General features: G+C 37.3%; 2 protein-coding genes across 3 annotated transcripts in view; both read right to left on the bottom strand.

The window, feature by feature from the left end:
* Positions 1–2,060: 2,060 nt before the first annotated feature.
* Positions 2,061–2,984, bottom strand: LOC123862362 (olfactory receptor 4F3/4F16/4F29-like). The gene has a single exon (XM_045901928.1). The coding sequence runs from the start codon at positions 2,982–2,984 to the stop codon at positions 2,061–2,063; it is 924 nt and encodes a 307-aa protein (XP_045757884.1).
* Positions 2,985–14,382: 11,398 nt separating this feature from the next.
* The window catches only part of LOC123861390 (olfactory receptor 4F15), a 38,455-nt gene continuing 29,330 nt past the window's right edge, over positions 14,383–23,507 (bottom strand). Inside the window, exons 2-3 of one of the 2 annotated variants that reach the window (XM_054513622.1) lie at positions 21,922–23,201; positions 14,383–17,424 (exon numbers count right to left, since the gene is read on the bottom strand). In XM_054513622.1, the coding sequence (XP_054369597.1) occupies positions 16,452–17,381 (930 nt within the window). In that variant the 5' untranslated portion in view covers positions 17,382–17,424; positions 21,922–23,201 and the 3' untranslated portion in view covers positions 14,383–16,451. The remainder of the gene's footprint in view (positions 17,425–21,921; positions 23,202–23,507) is intronic. The other variant, XM_045900428.2, reaches the window with a different exon arrangement.

Raw genomic sequence — 23,507 nt, 5'->3', positions numbered from 1 at the left:
AGATCTGAGAAGGCCAGCTGGCAGAGGCCACCTGGGCAGCCTGAACAAATCAGTCTTCTTGACCAAACTTTAATCAGGCTTCTCTGAGCACTCTTCTCCACTAGCCCTCAACTCCACTAAGCCCCAATCCTTGCTGGGCTTCCATAGACCAATTATAACTAGAATCCTATTAAGTCAGTTTAGAGAAAACCCCTCACCTTTGATATCTGATTCTTAAATACTTACTCTCAATATCTGATCACTCTGGCCTGCCTTCAGCAAGAATCCTATTAGGTCAGTTTGGCAAGAATTCGCCCCTTAGTAATTTCTATCCACCAACCACCTCCCATCTGCTCTTTGGCTATAAATTCACACTTGTTCTAATTGTACTGGATATGAAGCCCGGTTCTATACTGAGATCTCTTTTCCCTTATTGTAATACTACCTGATTAAAACCAGTTTTTCTCACTTAGACTACAGCTGTCAGACTCTGAGGTGTTTTTTTTTTAATAGAGTACTGTCTGTGAAACAAAAGTTATTTACCTTGGTAAAAGTCTTAAAAGGGATGATTAAGACTGTATGAGAAGTAATTGTAAGGTAACAGGATCTGGTTTTGTTTATTCAGTGGGATAATGGACAGATTTATTCTAAGGTAAAATTTCTGGTTTTTCCAGAATTTGAAAGAGGAAGACAAACTCCAATGTAGATAGAAAACTATAGAAGGTTCAGGAAGCAAATTCTACTTGCCTTGGTTTCATATATATATGAATATAAATAATGAGACTGAAAATAAACAATGATATATGTTAATATTTTGGCAGTTTGCAAAGCCCAGCTTTAATTGCTTTTTTTTTTTTTAAGATTTTATTTATTTATTTGAGAGAGAGAGAACGAGAGACAGAGAGCATGAGAGGAAGGAGGGTCAGAGGGAGAAGCAGACTCCCCGCCGAGCAGGGAGCCCGATGCGGGACTTGATCCCGGGACTCCAGGATCATGACCTGAGCAGAAGGCAGTCGCTTAACCAACTGAGCCACCCAGGCGCCCCTAATTGCTTTATTTTTAAAAACAGAAATGCTTTATGACCAAATACTATATTGAAGCAAGACCAGAATTTGGTTTCCTCTCATTTACAATGTCCTGACAAATTACCTTGGTATATTCATTCTACTCTTGACTAAAGGCAGTAAATGTTATTCTTTACCTTCTGTGTAACCATACAAGTTAGCAGAGATTCTTTGGCTCCCAAGAATAACTTTGTGTCTTATGCTGACTTTTTATGCTCTATTATTGGACCCGGAGAGACAATCTGGGGGTTTCAGAGGGGAGGAGGGTGGGGGGAGGGGTAACAGTGTGATGGGTTTTGAGGAGGGCACGTGCTGTGATGAGCACTGGGTGTTATACTTAACTAATGAATCATTGAATACTACATCAAAAACTAATTATGTACTATACAGTGGCTAACTGAACATAATAAAAAATAAATAAATAAAAATAGAGTTAATTACCTATGAAAGAGCTGAAGTTACTTCTGTTTATTTTAAATATATTTCACTCTGATTAATAGGTAGCTATACTACAGCCATTCTCGTTCTAAGAACCTACACTACCTACACCACTGTTGTGGGTGGTTTTGTGTCTACCAAATATATAAGTTGAAATCCTAATCCCCAATACCTGTGAATGTGACCATGTTTGGAAATGGTCTTTGCAGATGTAGTCAAGTTAAGATGAATTCATGCTGTATTAAGGTAGATTGGGAGATACTTCATATTCTGAAGGCCTGAAAGAAGTATACCCTCTTATATTTCTAAAAATTACTTCAGATAAATACTGTTCCTTAGGAATTTAGTCTTGAGATTACTATAATCATTGGTTTAAAAATACTTCCTGTGTAATACTCCTTTTTCAAAAGTGAATGTCCCTCCCCCCTGAGTGAAAGACAAAATAGACCCAGTATCATCATGTATAATCAAATCAAGGTAAGAAAACAAGAGCTTTTCTCTAAGTTTGACCATCAATAATGAACATCAGTACTCAACAAGGGCTCTTCACAATACAGGCATCACTTAAGAGATCTTCCTCTAACTCACTAGCTGTCTGCATACTCTCCTCATTGCCACCTTCATTTCTTGATTCCTGAATGTATAAATGACTGGATTCAGGAAAGGAGTGAGAACAGCATCAAAGATGGCCAGAAACTTATCCAGGTCTATGGAGGGGATTGACCATGTATAAAAAAAAATCAAAGGACCAAAGAACAAGAATACCACAGTGATGTGAGCTGACAGTATGGACAGAGCCTTGGATGAACCAGCTGAAGAGTATTTCTGAACAGTGAGAATGATGATGATATAGGAAATGATCAGTATGAAGAAGGAGCCAACAGAGATGAATCCACTATTGGCTGTGACCATGAACTCTATTCGGTAGGTGTCTGTGCAGGCAAGTTTGATGAACCGAGGAAGGTCACAGTAAAAGCTGTCCAATACATTAGAACCACAGAAGGGTAAGTTTACCACAAAAGCCAGTTGAACCACAGAGTGGATAAGGCCTGTCATCGAGGCAGCCACTAAAAAGAAGATGCACATTCCTAGGCTCATGATGGTCAGATAGTGGAGAGGCTTACATATGGCAACATATCTGTCAAAGGCCATGGCAATGAGCAGCACTATCTCCACACCACCAATGACGTGAAGAAAGAAGATTTGAGCGATGCAGCCACCAAAGGAGATGACTTTACGCTTTCTGAAGAGGTCATAAATCATCTTGGGAGAAGTGACTGAAGAAACTCCCAGGTCAATGAAGGAGAGGTTGGCCAACAGAAAGTACATGGGGGAGCGCAAATGAGGGTCAGAAGTCACAGTGAGCATGATGAGGGAGTTTCCCATCATGCTTGTCACATAAAACGTGGAGGAGAACACAAAGAGGAGAAGTTGGATCTCCCAGGAGTTGGTGAGTCCCAGGAACACAAACTCTGACACTACGGAGTGATTCATTCCATCCATTGGCTTTGTTGGCACTGCTATCTGAAGAAGGACATAGGAGAAAATGTAAATTATGATAATTATGTTAATAGATTGGGAGAGAGGTCAAAATTATGAAGGCCTGTTTCTACTATAGCATTAGAACCAACCTGATATGCTCATGGCCTCTCAAATGTGATTACCCAGAAAAATGGTGGCTGTCATGTGGAGCTGCTCTCTACCACCAGGTTGTCTCTGCATTTGATGCCCTCTGCTTCCTCTCAGGATTGATGCCGTGATTATTCATGAGTTATAACATAGTCAACATGAGCCAAACCTTTTGATTTTTGGTTCAAAACTGATATGATCTGGCCCCAGTCATGCAGAACTAATCACTATTTCAATCCCTTCCAAGTCCATAAGCCTTTATCTGGAAGACAGATCCTTCTTCTCTTCCATCCCAGTCCCCACCTCTGGGAATATATTCATCTTTAATATTACTTAAATGTTTACAATGTCTACAAAGTCTTGCTTTATTATTACTAGTATAGCCACCAAGTTTTCTCTGCATCTAATACTCTGCTTCCTCCCAGGGAGATACTATGATCCTTGTCCTGAGTTATAAGATTGCTCAACTTGGGTAATAAGAATTCAACACCAAATTCTTTTGATTTTTGGTTCAAGACTATTATAGCCTGCTTCCAATCACACAAAACTCCTCACCACTTCTAAACTATTTCATTCACTTCCAAAACTACAAGGCTTATTCTGACAAACAGACCCTTCCTCCTAACTCCCCACCCCTGGAACATATTTATCTTCAAGGCTTATTAAATTTTAACCATGTCTGTGAGGTCTGCTTTATATCACTAGCATTTATTTTACTATGTCTTGTGTTTTAGTAACCTAGGTACAGTTCTAACTCACCAAAAGACTATAAGCTCCTTGAAAGCAGATATTGTGACTTATTCATATTTAGATTCCCTGAAGTAATGAAGAAGTGGTCCACACAGAGGTGCAGGTCCATAAACTGTCTTTTATGAGTTTGCATCATGGTATGCACAGAAATTGAGAGGGCTAAGAAACTTATCTAGCAATTTTACATCACAGCAAAACCCAGATGTATGATTTTGTATTTACTAGAGTATCAATCCATGATTGGGGAGGTGGGGAGGGGAACCTACGTCTTCACCATTTGAGAAGCACTGCCCTAGAATACTGAACACATGACTTCAGCAGCCTAAACCATGAAAGGCATCATGGTGCAGTGAAAAGTATTTTGTTCAAACCTCTTTAAAAAGACTTATCACAGACCTGTACCTCTGAAACAAATAATACATTATATGTAAAAAAAAAAAAAAGAAGAAGAAGAAGATAGCAGGAAGGGAAAAATGAAGGGGAGGAAATCGGAGGGGGAGACGAACTATGAGAGACTATGGACTCTGAGAAACAAACTGAGGTTTCTAGAGGGGAGGGGGGTGGGGGGATGGGTTAGCCTGGTAATGGGTATTAAAGAAGGCACGTACTGAATGGAGCACTGTGTGTTATATGCGAACAATGAATCATGGAACACTACATCAAAAACTAGTGATGTAATGTATGGTGATTAACAGAACATAATAAAAAAATAAAATAAAATAAAATAAAAAGACATCACATTACCTTGTAATTTTAATTTTATTTAGAGAAGCAACATAGCATAGTGGAAAGAACACGGATTTTGGATTCACAAAACCAAGAGTTATACTCTGGTTCAGCCACTAAGTGGATATTGGGCAAGTTAATTAAATTCTTGAACCATCTGTGAAACTGCAATGAATAATACTAATTTCTCTGAGTAAGTTGTAAAGATAAAGTTTCTCATCATGTATTATTCAATGTGTAAATATTTAGCAAATGTTGGTTACTTCCCTTTATTTCACTTGTCCTTAATAGTGCACAACACCTGAGATAAATGAATGAATAAGAAAATAAAATGGTACTGGCCAGCACACAGCATCAAAATTTCATATCTAAAAGATATTTCTTTTATTATTATGTTCAATTAGCCAACATACAATACATCATTAGTTTTTGATGTAGTGTTCAGCAATTCATTAGTTGCATATAACGACCAGTGCTCATCACCACACATGCCCTCCTTAATACCCATCACCTGGTTACCCCATCCCCCACCCCCCTCTCTTCTGTAACCCTCAGTTTGTTTCCCAGAGTATTTCAACAATACATTATGATTATCTCCTTCCACATAATAGATATAATATTCATAATCTTTTAGTGATCAAAATCAATACCATCCTGTGTAGATTAAATATATTTGCTCTCAAAAATCACTGTATTTCTTTATAGTACTTTCTACAAATGTAATTCATTCATTTTTTTGTTTGTTCTCCTTCCTGATTGTACCGCAACCCCCACAGAGTAAAAAACTTCATCTGTCTTATTGTCCAGTATATCCCAAAACTTATAACCACACCAGTTACAGAATAGGAATTTGTAAATATTTCAAGAAATAAATATTTTCTGAAACAAGAGGATATATTTGGATTATTCAAAAACATGTCCCATTATATAATTAAGGAAGATGGATAAAGAGACTGCATAGTTCCTAAGTAACAGAGAAGATAGAAAATAAAGGACTGTAGAAGTGAAGAAGGGTTAGGAAAAAAGAAGAATAAAAATTTTAAAAGGATGAAGAAATTAGGAAAATATATGTATAATAATGAAGAAAAGAAGGCTAAAGCTTACTTTAAATTAAGTAAAAGGTAGTTTATGAGGTTATGATTTTCATTACTTTCTGGACCCACTCTTGACAAATTCTGTAATCACAAATATAGTATTATATCTCCAAGTGTCTTTTAGGTGCTAAGGCTCTTGGGAAAGTGTCTCAATAAGCCTTTATCAGCTATGCTCATAGAGCCATGGATTCATTTACCTTTTGGCGCTCCAGTCTCCATCAACTACGTAAGAACAGAATTTTAGGAAAAGTGACTTTAAAGCAGAACAAGATATGAACATGGAACTAGAAGCACTAAAAGGATAAAAATACATCCATTCAAATATCAGGGAATACAGAAACTTGAAAAGTTTGGGTCCTCACAATTTTAAAGTGACTTGAGACAGGGTCATATCCAAATCTCAGTCCAGAACAAAAATCAGAGATAGAGACACAAAGATGTGTTTATTCACCTAAAAGTTATCAAATACCCATAGGGAAAAACTCCTGAACAGTGGTATTCTGAACTCACCCTCTCTTATGTATTTGCTATGCTTTGAAATAACTTCTATTAAACATATTAATTATACACATAATTTTGTAACTAATTAAATATCCATGATGCAAAAGACAAGGTCTAGCTCTTTGTCTTCTGTTGTGATTAATCCTTTTTCTTGATCTGAATGGAAATGATTAATTCTCCAAACAGATCCCCAGACATTTAATCCTGTATAGATGAAGGAAATACTGGAAACTGAAGTTCTAAATAATAGTTATCAAGGTGAAAAGGATCTACAGATAGCTGTTAGGTTTGAAAAAGGTACTAATCTAAATCATCATCCATATAAATTTCCTCAATATAAAGATACTGTGAGTTTAACATCTCCCTCAGCTCACACTTTCTGCATTTTTACCTTCCAAATTGTCACAAAACCTTCTTTATACTCAAGTAAAATCTGCCTTCTCTACTTTTACTTTTTATCATTCTGGGAAAAATAAATCTTGAAAAGGACTTTTCAAATAACTGTTTCTGTACACAAATGCAACAAATAAAGTCACCCCTGAGTTTTCTGTTTGCAAGATGCAAAAAACTCAATATTTTTATTTTTCCTCTTAGAATCTTTTTCTCCCTCCCATGCAAAAAAATTCTCATTTGTCAACCTTCTTTAAACCTTTCTTCTTTCTACTTACAACTTATTGATAAAATTCATATAAAACACTCTAGTTCCGAACTATTAAGGTACCAGAAAAATTAGTTTAATCTCTTACAAGCTTTATGGGTTTTTTTAATCTTTCACATCACATTTTAAAATGCTGTTACAGGGACACCTGGGTGGCTCAGTCCGTTAAGCGGCTGCCTTCGGCCCGGGTCATGATCCCAGAGTCCTGGGATCGAGTCCCACGTCGGGCTCCTTGCTCGGCGGGGAGCCTGCTTCTCCCTCTGTCTCCCTCTGCTTGTGCTCTCTCTGTCAAATAAAATGCTGTTACATTGTAAATTGTTTATTAGGCTTTGGGGTTTGGGGTCTCCATGTCTTCTATTTTTATTGAAATGTCTATGAAATCCTTTTCCATCTTATAAACTTGACAAGTGCCTAATAAATTTGCTTCCCTTTTCACAGAAGATGATCAGTTTATACCCATCTCTTTTGAAAAGCTAATGGGGAGAAAAATATAATTATCCTTGTTATCTTCCTGTGTCATCAGTCTTTCTCATCTGTTGATCAAGTGGCAGAGAGTGAGAAACATTTATATAATCAACACAAACTGATTAATTTGCTGAATACAAAATACTACAAAACCATTTGACTGTTTCTAATGTCTTTCACATTACCCAAGGTACAATGTGATTCCAGCTAAAAGTCAAGGTCAGTTAACCTTTTTCAAAATGTCAACCAACTTTTTCACAATTATTCTTCTATGCTATTCAGTTCCTTATCCTGGATACTATCTTCTTTGCTTTAGGATAACACTCATGCACTTGAGGATATGACTTATATTCATAGCAATTCCAACAACAAAATCATGTCTAAAATTAAAGCCACTTTTTGCATTGCTGAATTTTTTTCCATTCTTCTATTTTACCTGTATAAAGGGAACAGCATCTTCAGGAAGTTTGAAATTTTCCTATGTTTTCTAACATAAAGTGACATATAAAATCCTGCCATTAGAAGAAATGAAGCTAATTACAGGTCAAGAAGACAATAACCAAGTGATATTGCAAAAACATGATAGTTTAGAAGGAGCTCCTGGATCAGGGGACTTTACCGCTAGAGAACTATTTGGTTTGACCAGGGCAACCAGTAATCTAAAACTCATAATAAGACACTAGAGAGGAAGAAGGAAATAAAGTGGAATATTTTTATTTAATACCTTTATGCTATTTTGTTGGAATTTTTATAAATATTGATAATTACCCATTAGAATTAATCTCTGAAAATAGGTAAATATTAACTCAAAAAAAATTAATTTTGGTCATCTTCATCATCTCCAAGAAAGCCACTGTGCTTAATTTTTTAGTATAATTTAAATAGTAGAGGAATATATGCACAACTTCATTTTTATGCAATCATTATACTGAGTAATTAGAGATGTATACAAAGATTTAACTATATAGTAATTCATTCCAGTGAATGGAGCTTAAAAGTGAATAAAACAACTGTAACTTCCATCACTAATAAGGAAGCACAATGTCTGGTAGATTTCTCCTGTTTCTGGAGGAAACATACTCTGTAACGGGAATAGCACTCAAACTCATGTACTAAAAGATGTGAAAGGTTCTCAGCTTGAGCAGGGTACAGATCTGGAAAAGGTTTTATTTTCCAGCATTTCCAGATTTGATGCAAATAACCCTTGTACCTGGACCATCCTACTTGGCATACCCTGTAGTGTTAGAAAAATTGGTAGTGAAAAAAGAAAAGCTGTGAAGTTTATAGCAAGCATCAATTGGATAATCACAACACAATGTTTTTTATAATTCTGGACCAACCATTTCCTCCAAGGATTATAGTTCAAGTGAAATGCAGACACACATGATAACACAAAATATCACATCATACCATGGATCCACGTTAAAGAAAAGGAGGTGTTGGCACATGAACACTGGATCTATTGGTCGTATCAAGCTGTACCAACCAGAATCTGCTGGTCTAACAGAGGAATGGAAGGGCTTACTGCAGGCGCAGCTGAAGCCGCAGCTTGGACTTGATATTTTGAGATATATACATATATATACACAATAAATAATTAATATTTAAGCCTTCTAATGGAAAGAACTTCAGGGAATACCTTTAGTTGTATGCTTCCCTTGGAAGGAAAGGATAGCTGTGGTACAAATCTTACTAATTTGTGGCAGGCTTAATTGTTTGGTTTGTTCAGGGACTAAGAAAGAATGAGCTTATACAATTACTGGCATGGAGTTCTAGGGAGAGGTAGGTAGCTGGACTTCTCAGAAAAACAGAGAGAATGACAGTATTCGTGCCCATATAAGAGCTTAATTGAGGTTACTCACTGTACATGAGTAAGATGACCTGCCCCTGTGGTTGTCACTCAGCCTCTTTCCCCAGCTGTTCTAGAACTGCTTAAGTGGCATTAAAGCATAGCAGCAGAGTTGATGTCTCTGCAAAAAATCAGCTACTTGAACTTCCCATCACTAAGGCTGATTTGCTTACCATTGCTGCTGGTGCCCAAGCTGCCAATACAAAAGTAAATGGTCAGCTCCTTGTATGGTACCATATCTTACCTTACTCTGAGAGGACTGGGACTATTTACCCTTGTGACAGACTGAAAGTTAAACCCTTCTTTTATGAAATGAGGAGATGCTTATCTTCATAGGGATATTTATGTCTATTTCTATCTATGTCTTTCTCTAATTTCACTTCACAGGGAAAGATATTATCTATATATATATATCTCCTATATATTTTATATATAGACATATTATAAATATTAAAAATTCTTATAAATTATAAATATATGTGCTATACATAGTATGTAAAATATATAATGTACGTTATAAATAAACTGTAAATATGTTTGTAATATATATGTTTACATAATATAAATTATCTGTCACCTATTTATTTGTTAATTTGGGGTACTTCTTTGCCTTTCCTACCCACAGTGGTGTTGCCAGCAATACCATTTATTGATTCATAGAATACCTTCGTTGCCTTATATGTGGTTATGGTTTGATATATAATATTGCATCTGGGCATATTTTGATAGGAAGTGAAGTGTGACCATGGGTTTACACCCACTGCATTCACTGGACTTACCTGTGCTCCAAACCCCAGAAACAACTGGCTTGCTAGAGTAGTGTAGTGGCATACAGAAGAAGGCTCAGTTTTTATATCAACTGGGAGGTGAACATCTTGCAATTTCAGGACACTCTCTGATGCAGTACATATCTTAAACCAGTGACATATATATATATATATATATATATATATATATATATATATATACACACATACACATATACATATACATATAGCTACCTGTTTTAAAGCTGGAATATATGAATCCAAGGTAGAAGAAGTCACTCTAACAATAAAACCAAATAATATACTAGGGAAATTTATGCTTCCTACTAATGGGAGCTTTGATTTAATGGTAAGCAAATCAGCCTTAGTGATGGGAAGTTCAAGTAGCTGATTTTTTGCAGAGACATCAACTCTGCTGCTATGCTTTAATGCCACTTAAGCAGTTCTAGAACAGCTGGGGAAAGAGGCTGAGTGACAACCACAGGGGCAGGTCATCTTACTCATGTACAGTGAGTAACCTCAATTAAGCTCTTATATGGGCACGAATACTGTCATTCTCTCTGTTTTTCTGAGAAGTCCAGCTACCTACCTCTCCCTAGAACTCCATGCCAGTAATTGTATAAGCTCATTCTTTCTTAGTCCCTGAACAAACCAAACAATTAAGCCTGCCACAAATTAGTAAGATTTGTACCACAGCTATCCTTTCCTTCCAAGGGAAGCATACAACTAAAGGTATTCCCTGAAGTTCTTTCCATTAGAAGGCTTAAATATTAATTATTTATTGTGTATATATATGTATATATCTCAAAATATCAAGTCCAAGCTGCGGCTTCAGCTGCGCCTGCAGTAAGCCCTTCCATTCCTCTGTTAGACCAGCAGATTCTGGTTGGTACAGCTTGATACGACCAATAGATCCAGTGTTCATGTGCCAACACCTCCTTTTCTTTAACGTGGATCCATGGTATGATGTGATATTTTGTGTTATCATGTGTGTCTGCATTTCACTTGAACTATAATCCTTGGAGGAAATGGTTGGTCCAGAATTATAAAAAACATTGTGTTGTGATTATCCAATTGATGCTTGCTATAAACTTCACAGCTTTTCTTTTTTCACTACCAATTTTTCTAACACTACAGGGTATGCCAAGTAGGATGGTCCAGGTACAAGGGTTATTTGCATCAAATCTGGAAATGCTGGAAAATAAAACCTTTTCCAGATCTGTACCCTGCTCAAGCTGAGAACCTTTCACATCTTTTAGTACATGAGTTTGAGTGCTATTCCCGTTACAGAGTATGTTTCCTCCAGAAACAGGAGAAATCTACCAGACATTGTGCTTCCTTATTAGGTGGAAGGTACAAAGTTCAGTAATTTTCCTTTACTTTAAGAGGATACCCTCTTAAAGTAAATGGTCTGGACATTCCCCAGACCATTGAACTCCCTACAGTTTTTTTCAAACTTTATTCAGGATAATTGACAAACAAAATTTTATATATTTGAAGTTTACAATGCAGTGACCTAATATACACATATACTGTGTAATGATTGCCAAGATCAAGAAAATTAACACATCCGTAACCTCATATAGTAAACTCTTGGGGCTGTGTGTCTCTGTGTCTGTGTCTGTCTGTCTGTGATAAAAATTTTTTAGATTTACTCTTAGCAACCTTCAAGTACACAATACCATATTATTAACTATAGTCACCACATCGTACATTAGATCCTCTGAACTTATCTTCCTACAACTGAAAGTTTGTACGCTTTGACCTACATCTCCCCATTTCTACCTCCCCTAAAGCCCTGGCTACCACCATTCTATTATCTGCATCTATAACATCAGCTTCTTTTTTTTTAAATTACTCCACATATAAGTGATACTGTACATTATTTGTCTTTTTCTACCTATGTCAGTTAGCATAATGGCCTCCAGGTTTATCATGTTATCACAAATGGCAGGATTTGCCTTTTATGGCTGAATATTCCAGTTCATATATATACCACATTTTTTTACTCATTCATCCATTGAAAGAAATTTACATTGTTTCCATATCTTAGCTACTGTGAATAATGCTGCAGTGAAGATGAGTGTACAGATACCTCTTCAAGATCCTGATTTCATTTCCTTTCAATATATACCCAGAAGTAGAATTGCTAGATCATATTGTAGTTCTGTATTCAATTTTTTGAGGAACAACCATATTGTTCTTTGCAAGCTTCATAATGTTTACTGTAAATTAGCAGCTGTACCAATTTGCATTTCAACCAACAGTACAAAAGGGTTCCTTTTCCTCCACATCCTTGCTAACATTCATTTCTTGTCTTTTTTAGAATAGACATCTGTGTGTTATATGCAACTGATGAATCACTAAATTCTACTCCTAAAATTACTAAAACTATATGTTAACTCAATTAAATTTAAATAAAAAATTTAAAAAAAAAAAAGAATAGCCATCCTAACAGGTGTGAGGTGAATCTCATTGTGGTTTTGATTTGCATTTCCCTGATGATTAGTGATGGTGAGCAACTTTTCATGGGTCTGTTGTCCGTTTGTATGTCTTCTTTGGGAAAATGTCTATTCGGGTCTTTTATCCTTTTTTAATTGGATTAATTGCTTTTTACTATGAGTTATATGACTTTCTTATTATTTTGTATAATAACCCCTTATCAGATATAGAATTTGCATGTATTTTCTCCCATTGTGTAAGTTGGCTTTTCAATTTATTGATTCTTTTCCTTTTGTATAGAAGTTCTTCAGATTGATACCTCCCCAACTGTCGATTTTAGCTTTTGTTGCCTGTCCATTTAGTGTCTTATCCAAGAAATCATTCCCAAGACCAATGTCAAGGACCTTTTGCCTGTGTTTTCTCCTATGATTAAGTCTTTGATCCATGTCTCTGAAATCCTAAAATTTTAATGATATGGCAATTTCCGTATTCTTTATGCAATTTATTCACTCCCTTGACAACACATACATATGACCTAAGCATGAATGTACTTGCCATTTCTTCCTTATCTGGTTTGATGGTGTAGTGTCGTTAATATAATAGACAATCTTAAATATATATAACCTATCCAGATGATCCATTTCTCTTCACACTATGACAAAGGGTAGAACAATAAATGGATACTGATGTCCATTCCATATAAATTCTGTTTCTAACTCTACTTTCTGAAAAAGATGGAAAAGAAAATTTACCATATCAGTGACCACATATCATATACCCAAGGCTGTGTTAATCTGCTCTACAGTGCCTAGGTGGCTCAGTCGCTTAAGTGTCTGCCTTCAGCTCAGGTCATGATCCCAGGGTCCTGGGATCAAGTACCTCATCGGGCTCCCTACTCAGTGGGGAATCTGCTTCTCCTCTACTTCTGCTGCTTCCCCTGCTCCCCCTGCTCCCCCTGCTCTTTCCCTCTCTCTCAAATAAATAAATAAAATCTTTAAAAAATAAAAAATCTGCTCTTACAACAATACCACTTTTGGTACAGCAACTGCAATTAAGGCTACTACTGAATTGAGTTTACAATAGTCCATTGTCATTTTCCAAGATCTGCCTGACTTTTGTAGGGGCCACAGTGGTGAATTAAATAGACAGAGGGTGGAGATCCCCTTCCTATATTGTTTGGGTATCATTGCCACCACTATCCCTACAGAATATTATGTACTTTTTAAAATACTGTCTGAGTGTATGGATGTGACAGTCAGTGCCTTCCCCTCTACAGTACCTGAAACCCACAGGGCAAGGAAACAGTGTGGCAGTTGTACCAATGACCAAGTATATCCATTCAAATTATACATCCAGGAAATGGTGTAATGATCACAGGGTGGGAGGGGTGTCATTTGGTGGACCCACTATGCACCAGATCTAGACCGGGACTTTGTATATAGTTAACTCCCACATGCCTCCCTTCAAATAAAGGATCACAACGACCCTTTAGGGATTTGAGTATACCTTTCAACTCAGACTCTGTGCCCAACAGTCCTCAAAATGTTGTGATATTCCTTTATTCCTAGTGTATGATTATGCAAGTTCATGGTCAAAGGTACCTTTGGGGAAAGTACTGAGAGAATCATTGTCCTGTATACTCACTGAGCTGTCACACAGCCCTTCCTCCTGGCATTTTTGTTAAAGTAATCTTGGTGTTGCCATGCCCCCCCAGCCCCTCCCAGAAGGATAGAGTTAGGGGTTATCTAAGTAGGTTACACATAATAGATCCATTCAAACATCTTGAGCCTTTAGGCTCCTTCCTCTACAGTATATCAGGGGAAATCTGGCATTTCAACTTCCCTGATAGTAGTGAGTGCCTTGGACAAAATGCCTGGTTGGTTTTACATACACAATAAATAATTGTAAATTTACTAACCCCATAAATACTGGGTTTTGTTGGTGATGAGGTCACCAGAGGAAGCCCACAAGGTTGTTTTCAAGTAAAACAGTTATTTTGTTATATTTTATTACCAGATACATTACAGTGCAGAAGTTAAGATTACAGATCCTGCATCAAAACCACAAGGCTTTGTGTCCAGTCTGATTACTTAATACAGCTTAGAATATTTAACATCTTCGTGCCTCAGACCCCTGCTGTGTAAAATGGGGATGGTGAGAGTATCTACTCAATAAGATTCAAAGTAAAGCCCTGAGAACAATACCTAGATTGTAAAAAGCACCATATGAGTCACCTCACTTATTACCTCCCCTAGAACACAAATGATGACAGACGATCATTATTTCATTGCCTCATGAAGGAAACTTCAATTAGTGCATGCATTCCATTCCATTGTCTAGTAATTTTGTTAAATAACAAGCTGCACAATGTATGGAAAAAACCCTTCACACATATTCTTTAAACATTTCATTTTAAAATTTGCTGAAATATTTTAATTTCTCTTTCTGGAAGAGATACAATGATCTTAGTGTCACTTAAGCAGAGTACAAAGTTAATTAATGACATTCTTTCCCACAAAAGAAATAACATCATTAATTGTAAGTATTTGGGGGGACTTCAGGCCTACAAAATAGAATTTAATCAAAAATCTCACACAGACCTGTACCTCTGAAACAAATAATCCATTATACGTTTAAAAGAAGAAGAAGAAGAAGATAGTAGGAAGGGAAAAATGAAGGGGGGAAAATCGGAGGGGGGAGACGAACCATGAGAGACTATGGACTCTGAGAAACAAACTGAGGGTTCTAACGAGGGGAGGGGGATGGGGGGATGGGTTAGTCTGGTGATGGGTGCTAAAGAGGGCACATATTGAATGGAGCACTGAGTGTTATACGCAAAAAATGAATCATGGAACACTACATCAAAAACTAGTGATGTAATGTATGGTGATTAACATAACACAATAAAATAAAATTTAAAAATCTCTGATACAACTGTAGACAAAAGAATCCTGCTTAATAATGAATTCTAAACATGTTTTTTATAATTAATGCATTGTCTTAAGACTCAGCTTTGGTAGGACCTGAACAAGGAAATGTATGGTCATGGTAGAAACTAAGAAAAGATTTAGAAACAATAAGGAAGTGCTAAATGTAATGACAATTTACCAGAAAGAAGGAATACACATAAGACATGTAGAGCTCTTTGTACAAACAGACCCATAAGAAAAGCTGAAAGACTAGCATATGCACAGAAATTCAAATACAAAATCATTTGAACGTGAAGGGGGACTAACCTGGCAACCAGGAACATGGTTTCTGGTGCCTGGATCTCTGGTGATTTCTGGCTGTGTGCCTTAGGCTAATTGATGTCACCCCTCAATTCTTGGGTTATAGCTAGTGCAAAAGAAGGAGTTAGAACAAAAGATATTGACAATTCATTCTACCTTTAACTTTCAAAAATCTAACATAGGGTTAACAATTTCCAGAGTGCCTGATAAGGATGCAAAGGATGCAGAAAATGGAGAAATAAGAAGCAAACAGAATAGCAACAAAGAGAATTGAAATCAAGATATAAACTTGAGGGGCATCTGGGTGGCTCAGTTGGTTGGGTGACTGCCTTCGGCTCAGGTCATGATCCTGGAGTCCTGGGATCGAGTCCCGCATCTGGCTCCCTGCTCGGCAGGGAGTCTGCTTCTCCCTCTGACCCTCCCCCCTCTCATGCTTTCTCTCTCTCATTCTCTCTCTCAAATAAATAAATAAAATCTTTAAAAAAAAAAAAGATATAAACTTGAATAGTAAGTAGATGGAGGATGATGTAAATGCGTAATTTCTCTATCAATAGAATAATCTGTCCAATGTAGGAAAAACATAAAACCTTTTTATTTACTCAATTACATGATAGCATTCTCCTAACCATGTAGGTTACAAAACATGTATTATTCACTTTTTAGCACTTTGATGTACAGAGTATCAAAAAAAAACATGACTTCTAACTTAATGGTGAAATAGATATCATAATATCATAGATAGTAGATTTCTAGGCGTATAACATGTCCTAAGTGTTGGGGATTTTTCTAAAATTGCATAATGTCTTTTCTATAACCAGCATGAGGGAGAATCTGTGATTTCATATCTTACACCATCCGTTCACAAAATCTTCCTGTAATACACAAGACGACTGCACAGTCTCCTCATTGCCACTTTCATCTCTTTGTTCCTGAATGTATAGATGACTGGATTCAGAAAAGGAGTGATAACTGCATCAAAAATAGCAAGATATTTATCCAGGTGTGATGTGGGAGAAGGCCATGTGTAGAAAAACATCAGTGGCCCAAAGAACAAAACCACCACAGTGATATGAGCTAACAGTGAGGAGACAGCCTTGGATGAGCCACCAGAGGAATGCTTCCAAACAGTAAACAAAATGAAGACATATGAAATGACCAGCAGGATAAAGGAGCCCACAGAAATGAGCCCACTATTGACAGTAACCATGAACTCCAGTTCTTGGGTGTTTGTGCAGGCAAGTCTGAGGAGCCGGGGAAGGTCACAATAAAAACTATCCAATACATTAGGGCCACAAAAAGGCAAATCTACCACAAAAACTAATTGAACCAATGAATGGATGAGCCCAATGACCCAAGAAGTGACTAAAAAGTATAGACATATCTTTGGGCTCATGATGCTCAAGTAGTGCAGAGGCTTACATATGGCCACATATCTGTCAAAGGCCATGGCAATGAGCAGCACCATCTCAGTGCCCCCAACAGCATGGCTAAAGAAGATCTGCGTAATACATCCACAAAAAGAGATGGCCTTGTGCTTCTTAAAAATATCACAAATCATTTTAGAGGCTGTGATTGAGCAAAACAACATATCAATGACGGAGAGGTTTGCCAGGAGGAAATACATAGGCGAATGTAGATGAGCATCCAAGGTTACAGTGAACACAATGACAAGGTTTCCCATCATGCTTGCCAAGTAGAACAAAAAGGAGAAAACAAAAAGGAGAAGTTGGATCTCCCATGAATTCGTGAGTCCCAGGAACACAAACTCTGATACTATCGACTGGTTCATTCCGTCTATTGCTTCAGACACCAGGATCGGTTTTCATGTTTCCCTAAAGGAAGAAAGAAAATGAAAAATGATTTCCTAGGCAAGTATTGGTGTTCACAAAAGGAAGCCTCCAGCCCATGAAAACAGTCATCATATTAACAACTCCCACAGCCAAATAATCTTCATCACATGCACATTGGACTTCTACTTAGAGGAGCCAGCTGGTTCCCAATGCCAGTATGAATTCAAAACTGCTACAACTAAATAAATTCCATCTCTGGACCTGTTTCCCTTCTGCTTTCTTCTACTATCACATGGCTATTTCTTATTTTCTCCTGCCCTCCATTCTACTTCAGTAACATACAAGGTCAACCTCAAATACTTTTGACTAGGACTTCTTATGAATGGATAGGATTTCAGCCACTCATATGAGTCACCTAACAATTCCTCATACATAGCATACAGTTTTCAAAGTCTCTGTTCTGTTATTCCTATTGCTTGATTAGACTTTAAACGTTTTCCTTCTTTCAGCTTTCAAAATTTCTCATTCTATTCTTTACTGTCCCAATTTCAATGTCCCAGTTCAAATGCTCCCTCCCTTGTGAAACCTTCCAGATCTGCCTCAGTCTCTCTACTCTCTCTGCACTGTTATCATTGATTTCACTCTGCCTCTCCCAATTATATAAATTTCCATTTCTCAAATTAACGTGTAGTTTCTTGGGTACAGGAATCATCTTAGTTCATATGCGTATTCCCCACCTCCATCACAATCACCTGTGGTGACTAACACAACCACTTATTTAATGAGTGCTTCACACTGGTTGAATGAAGAAATTAAGGTACTTAAGGTACTTAAGAAATTAAAGGTACTTAAGAATGACTCCTGCAGGGCGTCTGGGTGGCTCAGTTGGTTGAGCGACTGCCTTCGGCTCAGGTCATGATCCTGGAGTCCCTGGATCGAGTCCCGCATCAGGCTCCCTGCTCAGCAGGGAGTCTGCTTCTCTCTCTGACCCTCCCCCATCTCATGTGCTCTCTCTCTCTCTCTGTCATTCTCTCTCTCAAATAAATAAATAAAATCTTTAAAAAAAAAAGATTAAAAAAAAAAAAAAAGAATGACTTCTGCAGTCATGAGAGTTTATCATAATCCACCAAAGTTCACATTAATCATATATTTTGTGGTATCAGTCAGGAGTTATCATAGGATCCCAGGCCTCATCATGCAATTGTTTAACTACACAACATAATTATTTCACAAGAGAACTCTGTCATCAAATGAAATATAGGGTCTCAACTATTAATTTAAAATAGCAAATAGAGGGCACCTGGGTGGCTCAGTTGGTTAAGCCACTGCCTTCGGCTCAGGTCATGATCCTGGAGTCCCTGGATCGAGTCCCGCATCGGGCTCCCTGCTCGCCGGGGAGTCTGCTTCTCCCTCTGACCCTCCCCCCCCCCCATGTGCTTTCTCTCTCTCATTCTCTCTCTCTCAAATAAATAAATAAAAAATCTTTAAAAAATAAATAAATAAATAAATAAAATAAAATAGCAAATAGAAAGCCTTGTATATGTTTCAAATGGAAAAAAAATATTTTATCTTTTAATTATGCTTACTTTCCAAAAAATTCACAATTTCTAACATAACACATGTGTTGACCTGAGGCAAATAATCTCCTCCACTAGTAGACAGACAAAGACAGAGATGGAGAGTCATTGGAGCCCCAAAGATAAGAACTCTCCCACATAACAGTCTTTTTTCTTTCTCAAAATACATTTGGAATGGATAAAAGAGTAACAGGAAAATAAAACTGGTGAAAACAGCCAGACAATATCTGTGTCTGCAATTGAGAGAGGGTCACAATTGAGTTACAAGGATAATGGGCACAAAAAGAACTAAGGGACAGTAGCCAAACTGCAGCATGGGTAACTAGGACACAATTACAGTTCTTTAAGGATAAAAAAAAAAAAACCTACCAGAAATAAATCATCAGAGGTCCACTGCTCAGTAGCTGTTTCTGATTTAGTACAACTCCATGACTCCATGTTATACCAATGAAATAATTTATATAGAAAGAGATATATGAGGTGACCTGCTCATTATCACAAAGTCAATTGGTAGGAGGGTTTATAGAGGATCAAGAACCCATGGCTCCCACTGAATGTTCTTTGCCCTAAATAGAACTTCATATTAGTTCTATTTGTATTCATTCTTTATTTCTGCAGTAACAAATTACTGGGAATTTAGTGGCCTACCAAAACACAAATGTGTGATCTCACAGTTCTGAAAATGAGAAGCCCAAAATGGGTCTTCCAAGCTAGAATCGAGGTGTCAGCAGAGCTGCATTCCTTCTAGAGGACCTAGGAGACTATCCACTACCTTCCTCTTCCAAGGTTGCCTGCATTCTTTACTTCATGACCCCTTCCTCCCTCTTCAAAGTACATCACTCCAAACTCTGCCAACTGTCATCACATCTCCTCTCTGATTCCGACCATTCTGCCTTCCACTTGTAAGGTAGGATTCTTATGATTACATTATGCAGATAATCCAGGATAATTTGCCCATCTCAAAATTCTTAATCACATTGACAAAGTCCCTTGTGCCATGTAAAGTAATATATTCACAGGCTCGGGGATTAACAAATGGATATTTTGGGGCCATTATTCTGTACACCACAACTTCTCACAAGTGAACAGAGTTTTAGGGGGAAAAAGAAAACTTTATCACTAACAATGAATCTGACAAAGGAACTTTCAGAGAGCTCTCAGGAAAACGGAAGAGATATTGAAGGAGGAAGGACAGGTAGTGCATCGGGACCTTCTCCCTGAAACTACACATAAGACGCTTCTGACTCCTATTATATCTAGGACCAAGTCTGACCAACTAATATTCACCAATGATGAGGAACTTATCTTTGGATTATCTAAGATAATCAGCCAATCAATATGTTCTTGGACAACTAGGTATATCATTTTATCCTGAGTGCTTCTCTGAATGATTTTGATATGACTTTTGTTCATTAATTCAGCAAATATTTTTGAGTGCCCAGAATGCCAACTACCATTCCGGGCACTGAGAATACAGCATGGACAAGAATTCCTGCCTTTGTGAAGTCCATATTCATGACAGAAAATGCAGTTCTGGTCTGTTATATACAGATTTCCTTCCCTAGAAAGGATAAGAACACTTGAAGAAATGCTGTAATTCATCAAATACAGAGTCACAAACACTCTGCTTCTTTCCAGTTCAATTTCCACATTCACAGAGTCTCCTCTCAGTATTCTGACTTATTTTTTATCTGAATTTTTACATCTATGATTTCTGTCACAGTAATTTTTCAATGGCTTTCTGATAAATATGCATGGGTTTTATCTCCCTAAATATGGTACAAGACACTTGGGGTGAATTGTGTACCATAGTTGTTCATTCTGACTGAAAAGCAGCTCAGAAATGATGCTGGCTGGATTTCTTGGCTAATTCACTCATTCATTCAACAAGTACTTAGGTAGCAGTTAGCAGGACAATTTTAAGTGAAAGTTGTTTAAGCTGTTTTATGACCTAAAACCAAACCTCCATATCATGAAGTATGAACTAACTAATCAAAATTTTTCTAGGAATGGGCAGAAAAATAAGGCAAAAAGCATTCCTTCTGATCGCTAAAGGGAAAAGTGTGTTAGCCAAAACTCTTCCAAGGCTTCCATGAAGTAGGAATAACAGTGAGAATATACTATGACCTGTAAATATAAGTGGTGCTTCCTCCAAATTAAAATGTGAAGAGCAAAAACAAAAACAAAAACAAAACAAAAAAGTGATGGGGCCACTGGTCGACTCAGTCGGTTAAGCATCCAACTCTTGATTTCAGCTCAGGTCATGATCTCAGGGTCTTGAGATCAAGCCCCACGTCAGACTCCACATGAGCATGGAGCCTGCTTAAGATTCTCTCTCTCCCTTTCCCTCTGTTCCTCCCCCCACCTCACTTGCTCACACACTCTTTCTCTCTTAAAAAAAGAAAAGAAAATAACAAGTGAGAAGATAAAAGAAATACTGATAAACCTGACTGTTAATAATTTTGTAAGGAATAGGATTAACATAATCAATAAAGGATTTACTGAGTCAATCAGAAAAAAAAAAAATATATATATATATATATATATATTTCTGTGTAAAACTTCCATAAAACTAGAATCTAGCCAGAGGGTAAAAAGGACAATTTTGGAGAAAAAGAAAATTAAATACATTTTTAAAATCAGAAAGGAAATTGATGGAAAGATGACGAAAAGGAAGACAACAGGAAATTGGGTTTTTGAATGCTGCAGGAGTCCAAGATGGTCAGTTAGAGGGAAAATTGTGGCAAACAGTAAGAAATGGCAGACTGGAAGCTCATTCAGATGTGCAGTCTCAAAAGTCCAGCAGCTCAGAATTGCTTCTTACTAGCATTAGAGTTGCTTTCTTTTTGACTAACACTGCATTCCCTAACTTTTGACTAACATACTGCATCCCCTAGTTTTACTTACATTGCTTAAGGGAAAGGTGCCATATTATGCTACTATAGACAAACAAATAAGTTACCAGATGGCTCTCCTTCGCTGAGATCTTATGTGGCAAGAAATGATGATTTCCACAATGAAGAAATAACTGATTCATTTTAAACCAGACTCATTACCCAAGAAGGATGAGCTTGGATTGGTTGCTGCAGAAGACAGAGCAAGAACAGGTGAGCTCAGGAGGGGAGAGCCAGACTCCAGGAATGAGAGCTAAATCTGAGAAGGATAAATGGGCCAAGGACAAAAGGTACCTACTTTACATCCCTAAAAGAACAAAAAAGCCAAATAATACAACTCACAAATGGGAGATCTGGAAACTTACCCAGGTCCTGTCTTCAACTATTCAACAGCTTCTAGAAAGAGACACTAGGTTCTGGGTGCTCAGGCACCTTGGGACATTGCAGACTTCCATGGAAACAGCACTGCTCCTTTAAGGCCATTGCCATTAGAAGATATTCCACTCACTTCTCTAGTTCTAGTCTAGCTATTACAATCAAGAATTATGACACGAATTACAGCCGTTCTTTATTTAGACCATGTAAATGATCATGGTATGCAGAAAACCCATATTCTGCAGCATTTAATGGAATCATCATTTATTTTTAATTTTTTTTTTAATTCAAGTTAGTTAGCATATAGTGTATTATTTGTTTCAGGAGTAGAATTTAGCGATTCATCAGTTCCATGTAACACCCAGTGCTCATTCCATCAAGTGCCCTCCTTATGGAATTATCATTTAAATGTCTTTATTTAGGGTCACCTGGGTGTCTCAGTTGGTTAAGCCCCTTCCTTTGGCTCAGGTCATGATCCTGGAGTCCAGGGACCGAGCCCCATGTCCATCGGGCTACCTGCTCAGCAGAGAGCCTGCTTCTCCTTCTCCCTCTGCCCTTCCCCCTTGCTCATGCACTCACTCTCTCTCCGTCTCTCTCTCTCAAATAAAGAAATAAAAATCTTTAATAAATAAATAAATAAGTGTTTGATTTAAATGGAATCAGAATTGGGGAACCCCTTAGAATAGATACATGGGAATTTTACATTTTAAAATGTTCTGAAAAAAAAGAAAGATGTTCATTATCCCCAATTAATAAAATCACTCAGTTGGAAGAGATATTGTTCTGACACAGTTCCTTTCTTTTGTTTCTCCATCCTGGACATGTCAGTTCCTCTACAGTTTACACGGTTTGAAACTGCATTTTCTTCCTTGGCGTCCCGCTTTTTATTAACATAACAGTCCAAAAGGTTCATCCTTACGAAAAGAAAATCTCTCATTCTTTCAAGTAAGCTGATGGCCACTTGATTCTTTCTCTGTGAACATAAAGACATTGTCAGCAACTCCCTCAGATAAATGTTTGATATCCTTGAACTTGGTAAAAGCAAATAACGATCACTTGTCTGTGCCCTCTAGTTTTAACCACCTCGATTCCTTTAGTCCTCCTTCATAGGATTATCTTCTATGCCTTCATCTTTGGCACTCGGCCTAACCACCCCCATTTCACCACCAAACATCTCACTGCAGTGACCTAGAAAAAATTCTAGCGAACATTTAAAGAACACAAAATCAGGAGGATTGATTACTGGTTGTGGAACATTACATATTTAGTTCCCTACTTT

This window comes from Mirounga angustirostris, unplaced genomic scaffold (genome assembly GCF_029215605.1).
Source record: "Mirounga angustirostris isolate CCGP_5_RB_7025 unplaced genomic scaffold, mMirAng1.0.hap1 SCAF_9, whole genome shotgun sequence".
Lineage (NCBI taxonomy): Eukaryota > Metazoa > Chordata > Mammalia > Carnivora > Phocidae > Mirounga > Mirounga angustirostris.
Note: the sequence above shows the minus strand (reverse complement) of the source record. Positions and strands in the feature narration are given on the sequence as shown.